This window comes from Pelmatolapia mariae, linkage group LG7, assembly GCF_036321145.2.
Source record: "Pelmatolapia mariae isolate MD_Pm_ZW linkage group LG7, Pm_UMD_F_2, whole genome shotgun sequence".
NCBI lineage: Eukaryota > Metazoa > Chordata > Actinopteri > Cichliformes > Cichlidae > Pelmatolapia > Pelmatolapia mariae.
The window spans coordinates 15,570,679-15,583,356 of NC_086233.1; the positions used below are offsets into that span (position 1 = coordinate 15,570,679).

Below are 12,678 nucleotides of genomic sequence, written 5' to 3' on the forward strand. Positions count from 1 at the left end.
TAAGGAAGCACTTTGAATTCAGTGCACTTTTCCTTACACTGATTAGAAGATGTAGCTAGAGCATCTGGCTGTCTTTTTAAACCTTTTTCCCCCCAGCATATTCTTTAATCGGCTCGTACATGTCATATCAACATGTGACCCAACCACACATAATAAGCACCAACAGTGAGGATATAGCTCTAATACTTTGAATTGATATTCTCTTCTTGTTTTAAAAGATGACAAATTAGTACAACCATGTTTTGGCTTAGTAAATAAAAGTAAGCTTTGATACATCTGAAGCCACCATATCAAGTTTGTCATATCCAAACAGCATTACTATGGTTACCAAGGTCACTAGAGGTTCTAGCTCGCTAAATATACACCAGTGCAGTTGGTGATCTCACAGCAGCATGTTAGTAATGGGTCACCTCCATTACAGTACCTGCCCTCTCTGGTGAGGTGGCAGCGAGAGCAGCAAGGTGTCATGATAACTCTCTCACCACCAGGAAATAAATCAAACTAAAGCGGATCGATGTCGAGGAAGTCTTTTATGGCTTCACATGGCTAAAAGCTGCAGCTCATCTGCCCATGGAGCACCTTCAATAAGCTTGTGAACACAAATGTGAACAGCCAGCCTGAGGAGGATAGTCTGATTCAGTGCAAATGTCTGTTCTTTTCTGATGACAACACAGACCATTATAAAAATAGAGGTCAATTATTTCACCATGCAAATTGATATTCCCTCCATTTTCCAAAATGATAGTGTGGGGGGAAAAAGGCAAGTACTCCATTCCAACAAAACAAATCAAGAGCTGTCATATATACGCTGACATGTCAAGATGATTACATGTATAATATGGTTAATTTATATGCCAAGGGTTAACAAGATCCATTCTTCTCCAGCTATAAAAGGATTTTTTTTAAGGAAAATTGAATTGTTTTTCCACTTACTTACATCATTTTAAGAGAGAGAGACTCTAGAGAGTATATGACCAAGCACCTTCAATATGTAAAACCTCTTTAAGGTAAGAACTCATATAGGTATTAGCTAAATAGGTTACAAAATACAATGAGCCCAAATGAGGCTAATACTTTATCAACTAGCACACAACAGCTGGGAAAGAAAAAAATCTGCATAGTAAAACTGTACTGAACACACACCTTTGTCCAACAGTTTTCTACATGTTGAGAATCAGACATTCCCAGGTATTTCAGAGTTTTATCCTCAAGTTACAAAGCACTCAAAACACCACTTTGTTATTTCATGTACTGTAGTATTACTGTAGTATGGGTAGAGAGTTGGGGAAAGTCCATAATAATATTAAAGTACATTTTTAGATGAAAGATAACATGTTTAAAATGTAAGACAGTCTGAAAACCTTCCAAATACCATGAATACTGTTCAGCTTTATGTTCAGTGTACACGTATACTGTGACATCTTTACAACTTTATTTAAACTTTCATGTAAATATTTCCTTTCATTTGAACAAATCTAATGAATGGACAGCTTCTAAGAGTTTCATGTTGCTCATAAGAATGGACAAGCACGCCTTACTATTTTTATGAATACAGTGGGCATCAATAAAAGAGGTAGTTACTTTATATCTCTTTAACATTTAAGATAGTACTTACAAACTGCCTCTTCTGGGAAGACTCAGCTCCTTCTGCAAATGAAAACAAGAGTTATAAGCATCACAATTAACACCACAATGTACTTTAACTCATCTTTTACCAACAAAGAACAAAGTCAGCATTATTAAAAGGTTACTTTGGCTCATTTATGCAGAACTACCAATTACTTATAGAAGATATGATGTCATATATGTGCATATTTATATCCTGAAAATGACAAAAGCAAAGCAAAACTTGAAAACCAGCATTAATTTACAAGGACCATATTCAGCATAATATTTATGTTAAAAAATAAATGAAAGGAGGTGATGATTAAGGTAGCAACTGAAGTTCTATCATAAACTTTAATCTGTTCTGCTTTTCAGCTGCTCCAGCAGGTTAACACCTTCAAAAACAGCCAACATATGGACGGAGAACACGGAGCAGGTGTGAAGCTGTTATATCCATTCCCAGAGAACTGGAATAATCTGCATCTGGATTTCAAACTGTTCACTTTAATCAGGTAACAGCTGTAATAAAAGTAATGACTCAAATGATTTAAATTGAATTTGCCTTACTTGCAGATTGTTTACATTTAGTGTAGATTGAGGAAACATGATAACTCAGTCAAACACATCAAACATCAGCATAAAAATACATTTCACAGCCTCCTTATGCTGTAAATGCAACTTGATGTCTGCCTAACTTCTTCTACACGTGTTGGTTTTAATACTTTATATGTATAAAAAACAAAAGGAGAAAAAAAGTGACTGAAAATCAGTTGTAGAGGGCAAAAATACACAGAGGTCACTGTGTGTACTGAAACAGCCCAGCAAACAACAATGCCCTCATTGATTTCTGGAGGGATTATGTTTTCTCACAAGATTGTTGCATGAAAAAAAGAAAAAAAAACCTGCATGCAAACATTTACAGAGATGCAAATTTCTTGCAAGCAAACAACTTACTTATGGTGGTGTTTTTTTTTGTTTGTTTGTTTGTATATTTATTTATTTTTTAATCTGTAGCTGTGTCCAGTCTCCCAAACACAGAAATCAAATTGTATTGTGACATCACCAAAGAGATGGCACAAACTTACTGAAGAGACATTAAATACATTGAAGATTTCCCAGATTTCAAGATTGAAAGCCCTGTTGGTTTTCTTCCTAAAGGTAAATACAATGGTTTAGCTGAAGGACTGGATACAAATCTACATCGCATTCAGAGTAAAGTGAACTCTGTACTGTTGGCAACCTTTGGGTGCTGGCAAAAATTGTGTATTGCCCAACCAGCTTGTGAGTAGTTGCTGAATGCTGCTGGGAGTCGCAAGGTGACAAATTTCAAGGCCCAATTTTCCTGAGCATGTGTGTTATGGTGCTGCAGTGAGGTGATTTTTTATTTTTCCCCACAGAAATATACCTGGCGAAGTGAACACCACTGTCAAAGTTTGTTTGGTTATTTGTCTTGGATTGACTGAGGTCCATTTCAATTTTTTTTAGAAGTATTATGACTGTGCCTCTGGGAATAATGTGTTGAACTTGTCCACAACTGAAGTTATATATACATATTTGTCCCTATCTAATAGTACAATTAGTCCCAAGGATTTTAACAATTCCAGAAAGTGCTGCCACTTTCCTTATTTCTCTAGTGACAAGATGATGTGCATTTCTTCTGGAGCATAACTGATGGACAAAGCCAAGCTGTCAGTCTTGAGCTTTGAAGGAAGCATTTTTAATAAGATGCAGTGTTGCACTTGGAAATTTCTATGTTCCATATTTGGAGTACTAAGGCAGCTTCACTGGAGTGAATGGTCCCTAAAATTGGGTGCTTTTTTTTTTTTTTTTTAAATCAGAAAGCAAGACCTATAATGTTATAATATTTTAGTTCTAGAGCAGTCAAGGAAAATGAAACCTTACTAAACTACATTTTTCAGCAACAAAATGTTTGCATTTTTTATGTGGAGCTGCAAATCACCTGAATCCACGGCAACTGCTGACACCATGGGTAGAGGAAAAAAAACTGCAATTGAAACTTCAAAAAAAGAATATCAGGCTTGCTGCCCTCTTGCTTTGTTGACAAGTCACACCTAAACACCACCTTCAGTGCATTAACCTGTAATACAATCAGCTCCTACAAATATTCAGCTCCTTTAGAGAAATTAAATTGCATGTTTCAGGAAAATGCTCCAAAGAATTTCTTTCTGTAAAAGCTGCCAGGAACAAATAAGTAAAATACAGCAAGCTACAAATGAAGCCACTGCTGCTGCCATAACATCTGTTGTACGAGTACCACATGAACAGCCATGCAAGTCAAGGACCAACATGAGACAATGACAGACAATCCCAGTGTACAGATCATTATATCCCCCGTAGAATTAATAGGACAGTTTGTTTACACACTGCTGCAAAGAACTCAGGTGTTTTATTGCCCTCAGAATAATTCTGTGTGCGGTTTCAGCTCTGATTGCCTCAAATCTTTCAGTGCAGTTTCAATGTTTAAAATAAGATAAATAACCAGGTTTGGCTACATTTTGTTTTGGGGCTACAAATCCCAAAGACAGGATAATAAAATGTTTTATTGTCTAATAACAACAGCCTGATAAGAGCAGGTCCTTTGTCTCAAAGAGCGTAGGACATTGAGTTGATATGTATCGGCTGCTACAGTCAGCAGAAAAGATGCTAAGCCCCACTCTCCCTTTGCTATCAATTAGGGCTTAATGTCTGGTTTCCCCCGGTGCCTACTGAAGACCAAGGGCAGAGTGTTTCCTTGAGAGACATGACCGAAGCGAACACAACACTAATTACCAGGCAGTGAATGACTTACAGTGATGGAAAAGCCACCAATCATAGAACACCAAATCAATGTGTGAAGTCTGTAACATAAATGTATTCATATTCATGCCTCAGGAACATATTTACATAGGTAAAATAAATGTCTCATTTCTTCATGCTTTTGATGTTTGGTGCTTCTGACACCTTTCTGAGTAAGCAAAGATTGTACAGAGAAAGGGCTCCATTACTAGCAACAAACGCTTTCAGATAGCACTGAATGCAGTTTTAATGAAACTATAGTGAGACGAGTTCTACCTCAAACCAATGTTGGGCTTTTGTCAAAATCACATTTTCTTGTATAAAAAAAGCAGCACTGATCTAACACGAACTGAGAATTGACATCAACGCTCTTATTCCACAAAACAGCATATTTAAAAAGCTTATGAAACTCTGAGCTTGCAGAAATATAGAACTATAGAAAGTTACAACTCTTAACATTTAATGAAATCACATCCGACTTTTCAGAATGTTTTTGTTTTACATTTTCCAGCAATACGATTGTCTCAGTGCGTTAGAGAGACTGTATCAGTTAAGAGTCATATTTAATGAAATAGCTCTTTAATAAAGTATTGCAAAGGCTTTCAATAGCTTGAGATCTGAAAGCACTGAATATGAGTAAAACACACTGGAAGGAGGATGATGTATAGACATGCATGGCTTATAATGGCAATGGACCACTGGTGCTAACTGATATGACATAACACTGAAGAAATAGCTGAATAATGAAGTGAACAGAGCCCTACTTAATGCCAGATTCAAGCAAATGCAGAAAACACATCTTCATGAAACATATAAGTAATCAATCCAGGAATTTATGAATATAAACACAGAAAACTCGACAACGGCTAAATGGAGAACTCAAGCCTTGTATTATGAAGTGAGTTCAAAGTATTCAAGATTTCTTTCCATTATATCTGGATTCACTTACCCCAACATCGGCAAGCTTGATAAGTGGTCACACAAAGCTGGAATAAAGTTGCAGCTAAGAATTTCTTACTGAGAGATGAGGAGACAGCTGCTTTTGAAAAATATCTTTGACCCTGCTCCTGTCCACACACAGAGGTCTAAGGGATCTCCCAGGAATGGGGACACAATTTTGCAAACCAAGGAGGAACATATGTAGATCTCAAAGTGACAGATGGACAAAACCAAAGACAATCTTAGTTATTTGTCATAAATTCCACTAGTATTGTTAATTCATAACATGGCAAAGCTCAGTACCTCTACTCATACTCAAGTTTCCTTGAATAGACTTAAATCGCTGCAAAACAAACCAGAATGTATGAGAAATGCTTTTGTCCTTTTTGTTATTTGGTGCCACTGGTGAGCGGGTGTTTATAGATTGTTACAATGGAAACTGGCTTTTAGTTAGCCTGTAGCCTGGCTAACTTTTAGGCCTAAGATGAATCGGTCTTTGTGCAAACCTGTACAACTTCAAACTCATTTTAAGGACAAAACCAACCAGTCTAAAAAATTGGTTTTGTCAAAAAAAACAACAAGAACAAAAAACTTGGCAAATAGATTTTCTGTTCCGCCAGTTTCAATTGTGTTAGCTGACATCGTGGAAATTCTTCACTTTTTTTCCCCACTTCATCATTGCACCAGTAGACCTCACCTCTTAGATTTCCCTTACAGATATTTCTCTGGATGTGGTCAGAGTCACACTGGAGCCTGTCATTGTTAAAGTCATAACATGGAAGTCACAGTTTTAGACTTCCATGTCAAAAAAACAAAACAAAACAAAACAAAACAAAAAAAAAAACACCAGCCAGATCAGGTAGAATAAAAACAATGATTGACTGGCAGGAGACATTTGAACAAACAACCACAAAAACCCTACGTTTTACTATTTAGCAGACTTACTTTTTAGAAGTAATTTATGAGTAATTACTTTCAATACATGCATTTTAATTTATTTTTTAAAATTTTAAAATTTACATTTAAAATTTATTTTTAAATTTCCTTTCATAGCAAATAAGATCAGAGTGTAAACACCATGATAAAGTGGCAATCTAACAAATAAGCAATGAAAGTGGATCCTGTACATGTACTCAGCTGTTTATACAGTAACATATTTGGTACTGAAAGATAACATTTGTGACACGATGAACCTAAAAGTTGGTTTTGTTCCACAGAGTGAATGTCAATGAATGCCTTCTAGCAACAACATTTCATATCTAAGACACCACATCAAAGTGGTGGTGATACTCTTGTAAAAAGGCCTATGTGTAATGCTTCATTAATAATTCCCCTTGATTTATTTTGGATTTTCCTACATCTCAAGATCAAAAGTGTACTTATTTTAACTGTAGTTTTCTGCTGACTAGCAAGGAAATTCCCATTCTTGTATCAAGTCATAATGTCATCAAATCAAACCCTGAGTGGAATCGGGGGAAATGAAGCCTGGTCTCCTGAATACTTATCACATCTGGAGGCTGCTATAGCATGCCAGAATGATCACTCAGGATTGCTGCTCAGATCTAGACTATTTTACAAAAAATACCAATACTGTTTCAGCTGCAGAAACTCTCAGCAAATTGCAGCTGTGGGCTACGAGTCATGTTGCTAGTGAGGAAGACATTGACTATGCCGACATAAAATTTAACATGTACTAATAATCCCGCCATCACCTTGCTGGCTGCAACCACAGATAGCCAGCTGGCTGAGAAAATGGATGGATGAACGGGTGTTGTTTCCAAAGCCTAACACACGAGTCAAACAATAACAGAACGGCATACAGAAGACAAAGTTCAGCAGCCCATTCAGTAATATAATCAGTTAGAAAAAGCAAACTTTAAAATTTAGATTCATAAGTTTAAGTGTTTTTTTTTTTTTTAAAGATAACTATTTACCAGTGGTACAATAGGAGTGACTGCTATGTGATAATTGTAAACTCCATGTTTGTCTTCCAAATACTAAAAGAAATCAGTTTCAGACAGTTGGTTGAACAAAAGCAAGCTCCTGCTCCTGATTTTTCCCCTTTTTTCTACATTTTTTAGACTGATAAAATGAGAGCTAGGTTAAAAGTAATTATTAGATGCAACCCCCTGTACATGTGTGCACACTCTTAAGCACTGCACAAAACTAAGGAAAGTTCACAGAAACAGAAAAAAAAAATACTTTGATCACCATGCGTTCAGTGGAACTGTTAATGGGCATGCTGCACAGGCTTTATAAGTCATGTTAAGTGGGGGAGAAATGTGATTTGAGGTTCATAACTAGTCCACTTTTTAATCAAACACAAAGCACAATTTTGTTTGTCGTTTGTTGGTCAAATTCTCTATAAAAAAAAAAATGAACGGAGGATAGATTAATTGTTCACAGTTCAGTTGTTTTATTCATAACATACATGAAACGAACTGTTGGTCTTTAGAGTGGCAAAAAGATCCTAATCAAAGGTTTTACTCAAAACTAAATTTTACCTTCATCATTGCAAAACGCTGCTTCAAAGTCAGAGACCTCAAGTGAATCTGGAGATCAGGAAAGATCAAAGAGCTCCAAACGTGGTGTAGGAAGGACTACATACAAGACCTTAAAGTGCATTCACCGCCCCTGACGAGCAAACAAAGGACGCTACGTTAAGCAACGACATTAAATAATAAACTTGATGTTTGACCACAAAGAAATGAAATCTGAGCAGCTGGCTTTACATCAGTAAAACCAGGTCTACAATCTCAGTAATAATTTCTACCATTACACTTAGCTCACTCTGAAAGACATCGATTTCTGCGCCAGTAGGAGGAGATTCGACAGTGAACTGCATATACTGTTAGAAAGCTTTGCTGATTAAATCTGTTGGTATCCTCGTAGTTTTGCTTGTAGCAGGATGTTAGGTGTCATAAATGCTTAACCCACTGCCTCATCCAATGCTGTAAGAATGAAACGCTTCATTACAAGACTGGTACCCAGCTTAATGTTCTTTTAATTTGATGACCACCATTGTTTTTGAGCAAGGAGTTCTTTTCAATCTGATAACAATGAAACCTTAACACCAACTCATTAGGGACACCTGCTCAACTCCTCTTTAACATAGTATCTAATCAACCTATTACACTCGGCACATTTAAGAAGTTCAAAGCAAGCATATTGCAGAAAGTGAGATAATCTACACAGAACCATCTCTAGGGTTTATAGAGAATGATCATCCTCTCTCATTACCTTTGGGCTTGTGTTCATATGTAAACACTAAAAGAGAGACTGACTGTGTTCTTGTTGGGATTGAGATTTGTGCTACTATGTAGTACTCTGGTCTAAGGTTTATATTGTTAAAGAGTAATTACTTGACAATGTGTTTTGGATCATTTTATGAAGTAACGCAAAAGTAATTACTTTGTCCAACAAATAATTGAACAACGTACTGCATTACTTTTAAGAAACTAAAAAACTTAAAAAACTACCACAGAAATATATTCAAAACAACACAGAGATCTGTGCGTGCTAATCTGCTAACAGTGCTTAATTCAAACCTAACATAAAAGCTAAAGTTACTTATATAATACAATAACAACATTTCTTTGTTCACAAGTTTAATTGCTGCTGTCTTTGTTAATGCCCAAAGTGTCCATGTCACATTTGTAACTGGGATTTGCATGTAGCTCATTGCTCCCTTCAATGTTTAAAGTGGAATGGTTTGTTGTTGTTTGATAGGAGCAAACACAGATGATGGACGTGATGTACAAACTCAGACAACAGACGGTATGAACAGCTGGAGATGAGAAAGGACTGGCAAGAAAAAATAACAAAAGACATGAGCTGAGTTTAAACAGTAGGTAGGCCTACTGTAAGGGCATTGGAAAAATGTAAAAGTAAATGCTACATGATATATATTAAAGCAAGAAATGAAAGGACTGAAAAATTGTTATAAACCACAAACCTTTAGAGAAATTGTGCCTTTCAGAACAAAAGTTTAAAAGATAAAATTTTCAGGTCACCATGACAAAATTTCTCCCTGATAAATTACTGTACAGTATGTCTCCTAACTAGTCGTTTGGAGTTATACTTCCTCAAATGCCATTTCTCAGTAATGATTTTATTTGTGGCTGTTCTTGTTTAAGGGGGAAAAAATCTCTTAATGTGACTTCATTCATAGCGAAAAGCAAGTAGAGAAGCTGTTTACGTCTTCTAGCAAAACAACATTGCCCCAATCCCCCCCCCCCCCCCCCCCCCCCCCCCAGATAAGAGCTTTCTCTATGGCGCTTGACTAAAGTAGTTCTGCTTTTAAGAAATTAGCACAAAAGGAAAAAAAAATATTTCAGTGTTTACTGCTCTCATGGAGTATAATTTCAATCCATAGCTATGTTAAAAAGGTTATAAAAAGGAATCATGGGTTAGGTTTAATGAAATGCACAAAATGTGAAAGTAAATGGACTTTCTGCTTCGGCACTGTCATAATTTGTTGGCCAGGCTGCATCTCACCAGCTGGCTCACACCATTTCACACAAACGGCTCTTTGGAGGCACACAATGTCACTACATTTCTACTGGGCACTTTTATTATGAGGTGGTGTTAGATGGATGTCAGAAGTACAGTAAAACTCACAATGCAATGCGAGAGCTTCTGACAGAATGATCCGAATCAAGATGAAGGGCAAGTGCGGCTGCTATAGGCATCAAGAAAATCAAGAGAATTCCAGCAAATTTTAAATAAGGCAAGAAACATGGCAGCTATATGGACATGAAGACTAGCAGGAGAGCTATGGACAGGTAACACAATACAGACACACCCCTCACTTCTACAACCTGCATAAATCCACACCCCTCACTTCTACAAACTGCGTACAGACACACCCCTCACTTCTACAAGCTGCGTACAGACACACCCCTCACTTCTACAAACTGCGTACAGACACACCCCTCACTTCTACAAGCTGCGTACAGACACACCCCTCACTTCTGCAACCTGCGTAAATCCACACCCCTCACTTCTACAACCTGCGTAAATCCACACCCCTCACCACGACAACCTGCGTACAGGCACACCCCTCACCACGACAACCTGAGTACAGACACACCCCTCACCCCGACAACCTGCGTAAAGATACACCCCTCACTTCTACAACCTGCGTACAGACACACCCCTCACCCCGACAACCTGCGTACAGACACACCCCTCACTTCTGCAACCTGTGTAAATCCACACCCCTCACCACGACAACCTGCATAAATCCACACCCCTCACTTCTACAACTTGCATACAGAAACACCCCTCAATTCTACAACCTGCGTACAGACACACCCCTCACTTCTACAAGCTGCGTACAGACACACCCCTCACCCCGACAACCTGCGTACAAACACACCCCTCACTCCCACAATCTGCGTACAGACACACCCCTCACTCCCACAATCTGCGTACAGACACACCCCTCACTTCTGCAACCTGTGTAAATCCACACCCCTCACCACGACAACCTGCATAAATCCACACCCCTCACTTCTACAACTTGCGGACAGACACACCCCTCAATTCTACAACCTGCGTACAGACACACCCCTCACTTCTACAAGCTGCGTACAGACACACCCCTCACCCCGACAACCTGCGTACAAACACACCCCTCACTCCCACAATCTGCGTACAGACACACCCCTCACTCCCACAATCTGCGTACAGACACACCCCTCACTTCTACAAGCTGCGTACAGACACACCCCTCACCCCGACAACCTGCGTACAGACACACCCCTCACTTCTACAAGCTGCGTACAGACACACCCCTCACTTCTGCAACCTGCGTACAGACACACCCCTCACTTCTGCAACCTGCGTAAATCCACACCCCTCACCACGACAACCTGCATAAATCCACACCTCTCACTTCTACAACTTGCATACAGACACACCCCTCACTTCTACAACCTGCATAAATCCACACCCCTCACTTCTACAAGCTGCGTACAGGCACACCCCTCACCCGGACAACCTGCGTACAGACACACCCCTCACTTCTGCAACCTGCGTAAATCCACACCCCTCACCACGACAACCTACATAAATGCACACCCCTCACTTCTACAACTTACATACAGACACACCCCTAATCCCGACAACCTGCGTACAGACACACCCCACACTTCTGCAACCTGCGTAAATCCACACCCCTCACCACGACAACCTGCGTACAGACACACAGTTCACTTCTACAACTTGCATACAGACACACCGTTCACTTCTACAACCTGCACACAGGTTGTAGAAGTGAACTAATTTGAAACTATTATCCCGTAAAGTCCAGCCCAGTCCAGAGTAAAAAAAAAAAAAAAAAAAACATGCAGGAAATGATCAGTTATGCTCCGCAGAAACCCCTCACTTCTACAACCTGCATAAATTCACACCCCTCACTTCTACAACCTGCGTACAGACACACCCCTCACTTCTGCAACCTGCGTAAATCCGCACCCCTCACTTCTACAAGCTGCGTACAGACACACCCCTCACTTCTGCAACCTGCATACAGACACACCCCTCACTTCTGCAACCTGCGTAAATCCGCACCCCTCACTTCTACAAGCTGCGTACAGACACACCCCTCACTTCTGCAACCTGCATACAGACACACCCCTCACTTCTACAAGCTGCGTACAGACACACCCCTCACTTCTGCAACCTGCGTACAGACACACCCCTCACCACAACAACCTGCGTACAGACACACAGTTCACTTCTACAACTTGCATACAGACACACCGTTCACTTCTACAACCTGCACACAGGTTGTAGAAGTGAACTAATTTGAAACTATTATCCCGTAAAGTCCAGCCCAGTCCAGAGTAAAAAAAAAAAAAAAAAAAACATGCAGGAAATGATCAGTTATGCTCCGCAGAAACCCCTCACTTCTACAACCTGCATAAATTCACACCCCTCACTTCTACAAGCTGCGTACAGACACACCCCTCACTTCTACAACCTGCGTACAGACACACCCCTCACTTCTGCAACCTGCGTAAATCCGCACCCCTCACTTCTACAAGCTGCGTACAGACACACCCCTCACTTCTGCAACCTGCATAAATTCACACCCCTCACTTCTACAACCTGCATACAGACACACCCCTCACTTCTGCAACCTGCGTACAGACACACCCCTCACTTCTACAACCTGCATACAGACACACCCCTCACTTCTGCAACCTGCGTACAGACACACCCCTCACTTCTACAACCTGCATAAATTCACACCCCTCACTTCTACAAGCTGCGTACAGACACACCCCTCACTTCTACAAGCTGCGTACAGACACACCCCTCACTTCTACA

At 39.5% G+C, this 12,678-nt stretch overlaps 1 protein-coding gene across 8 annotated transcripts in view; it reads right to left on the reverse strand.

Annotated features, from left to right (window-relative positions):
• Positions 1–12,678, reverse strand: part of mast4 (microtubule associated serine/threonine kinase family member 4) — a 141,052-nt gene that overhangs the window by 48,827 nt on the left and 79,547 nt on the right. For all 8 annotated transcript variants that reach the window (XM_063478089.1, XM_063478087.1, XM_063478086.1 and 5 more), the window contains exon 4: positions 1,616–1,647. In XM_063478089.1, coding sequence (XP_063334159.1) covers positions 1,616–1,647 — 32 coding nt within the window. The remainder of the gene's footprint in view (positions 1–1,615; positions 1,648–12,678) is intronic.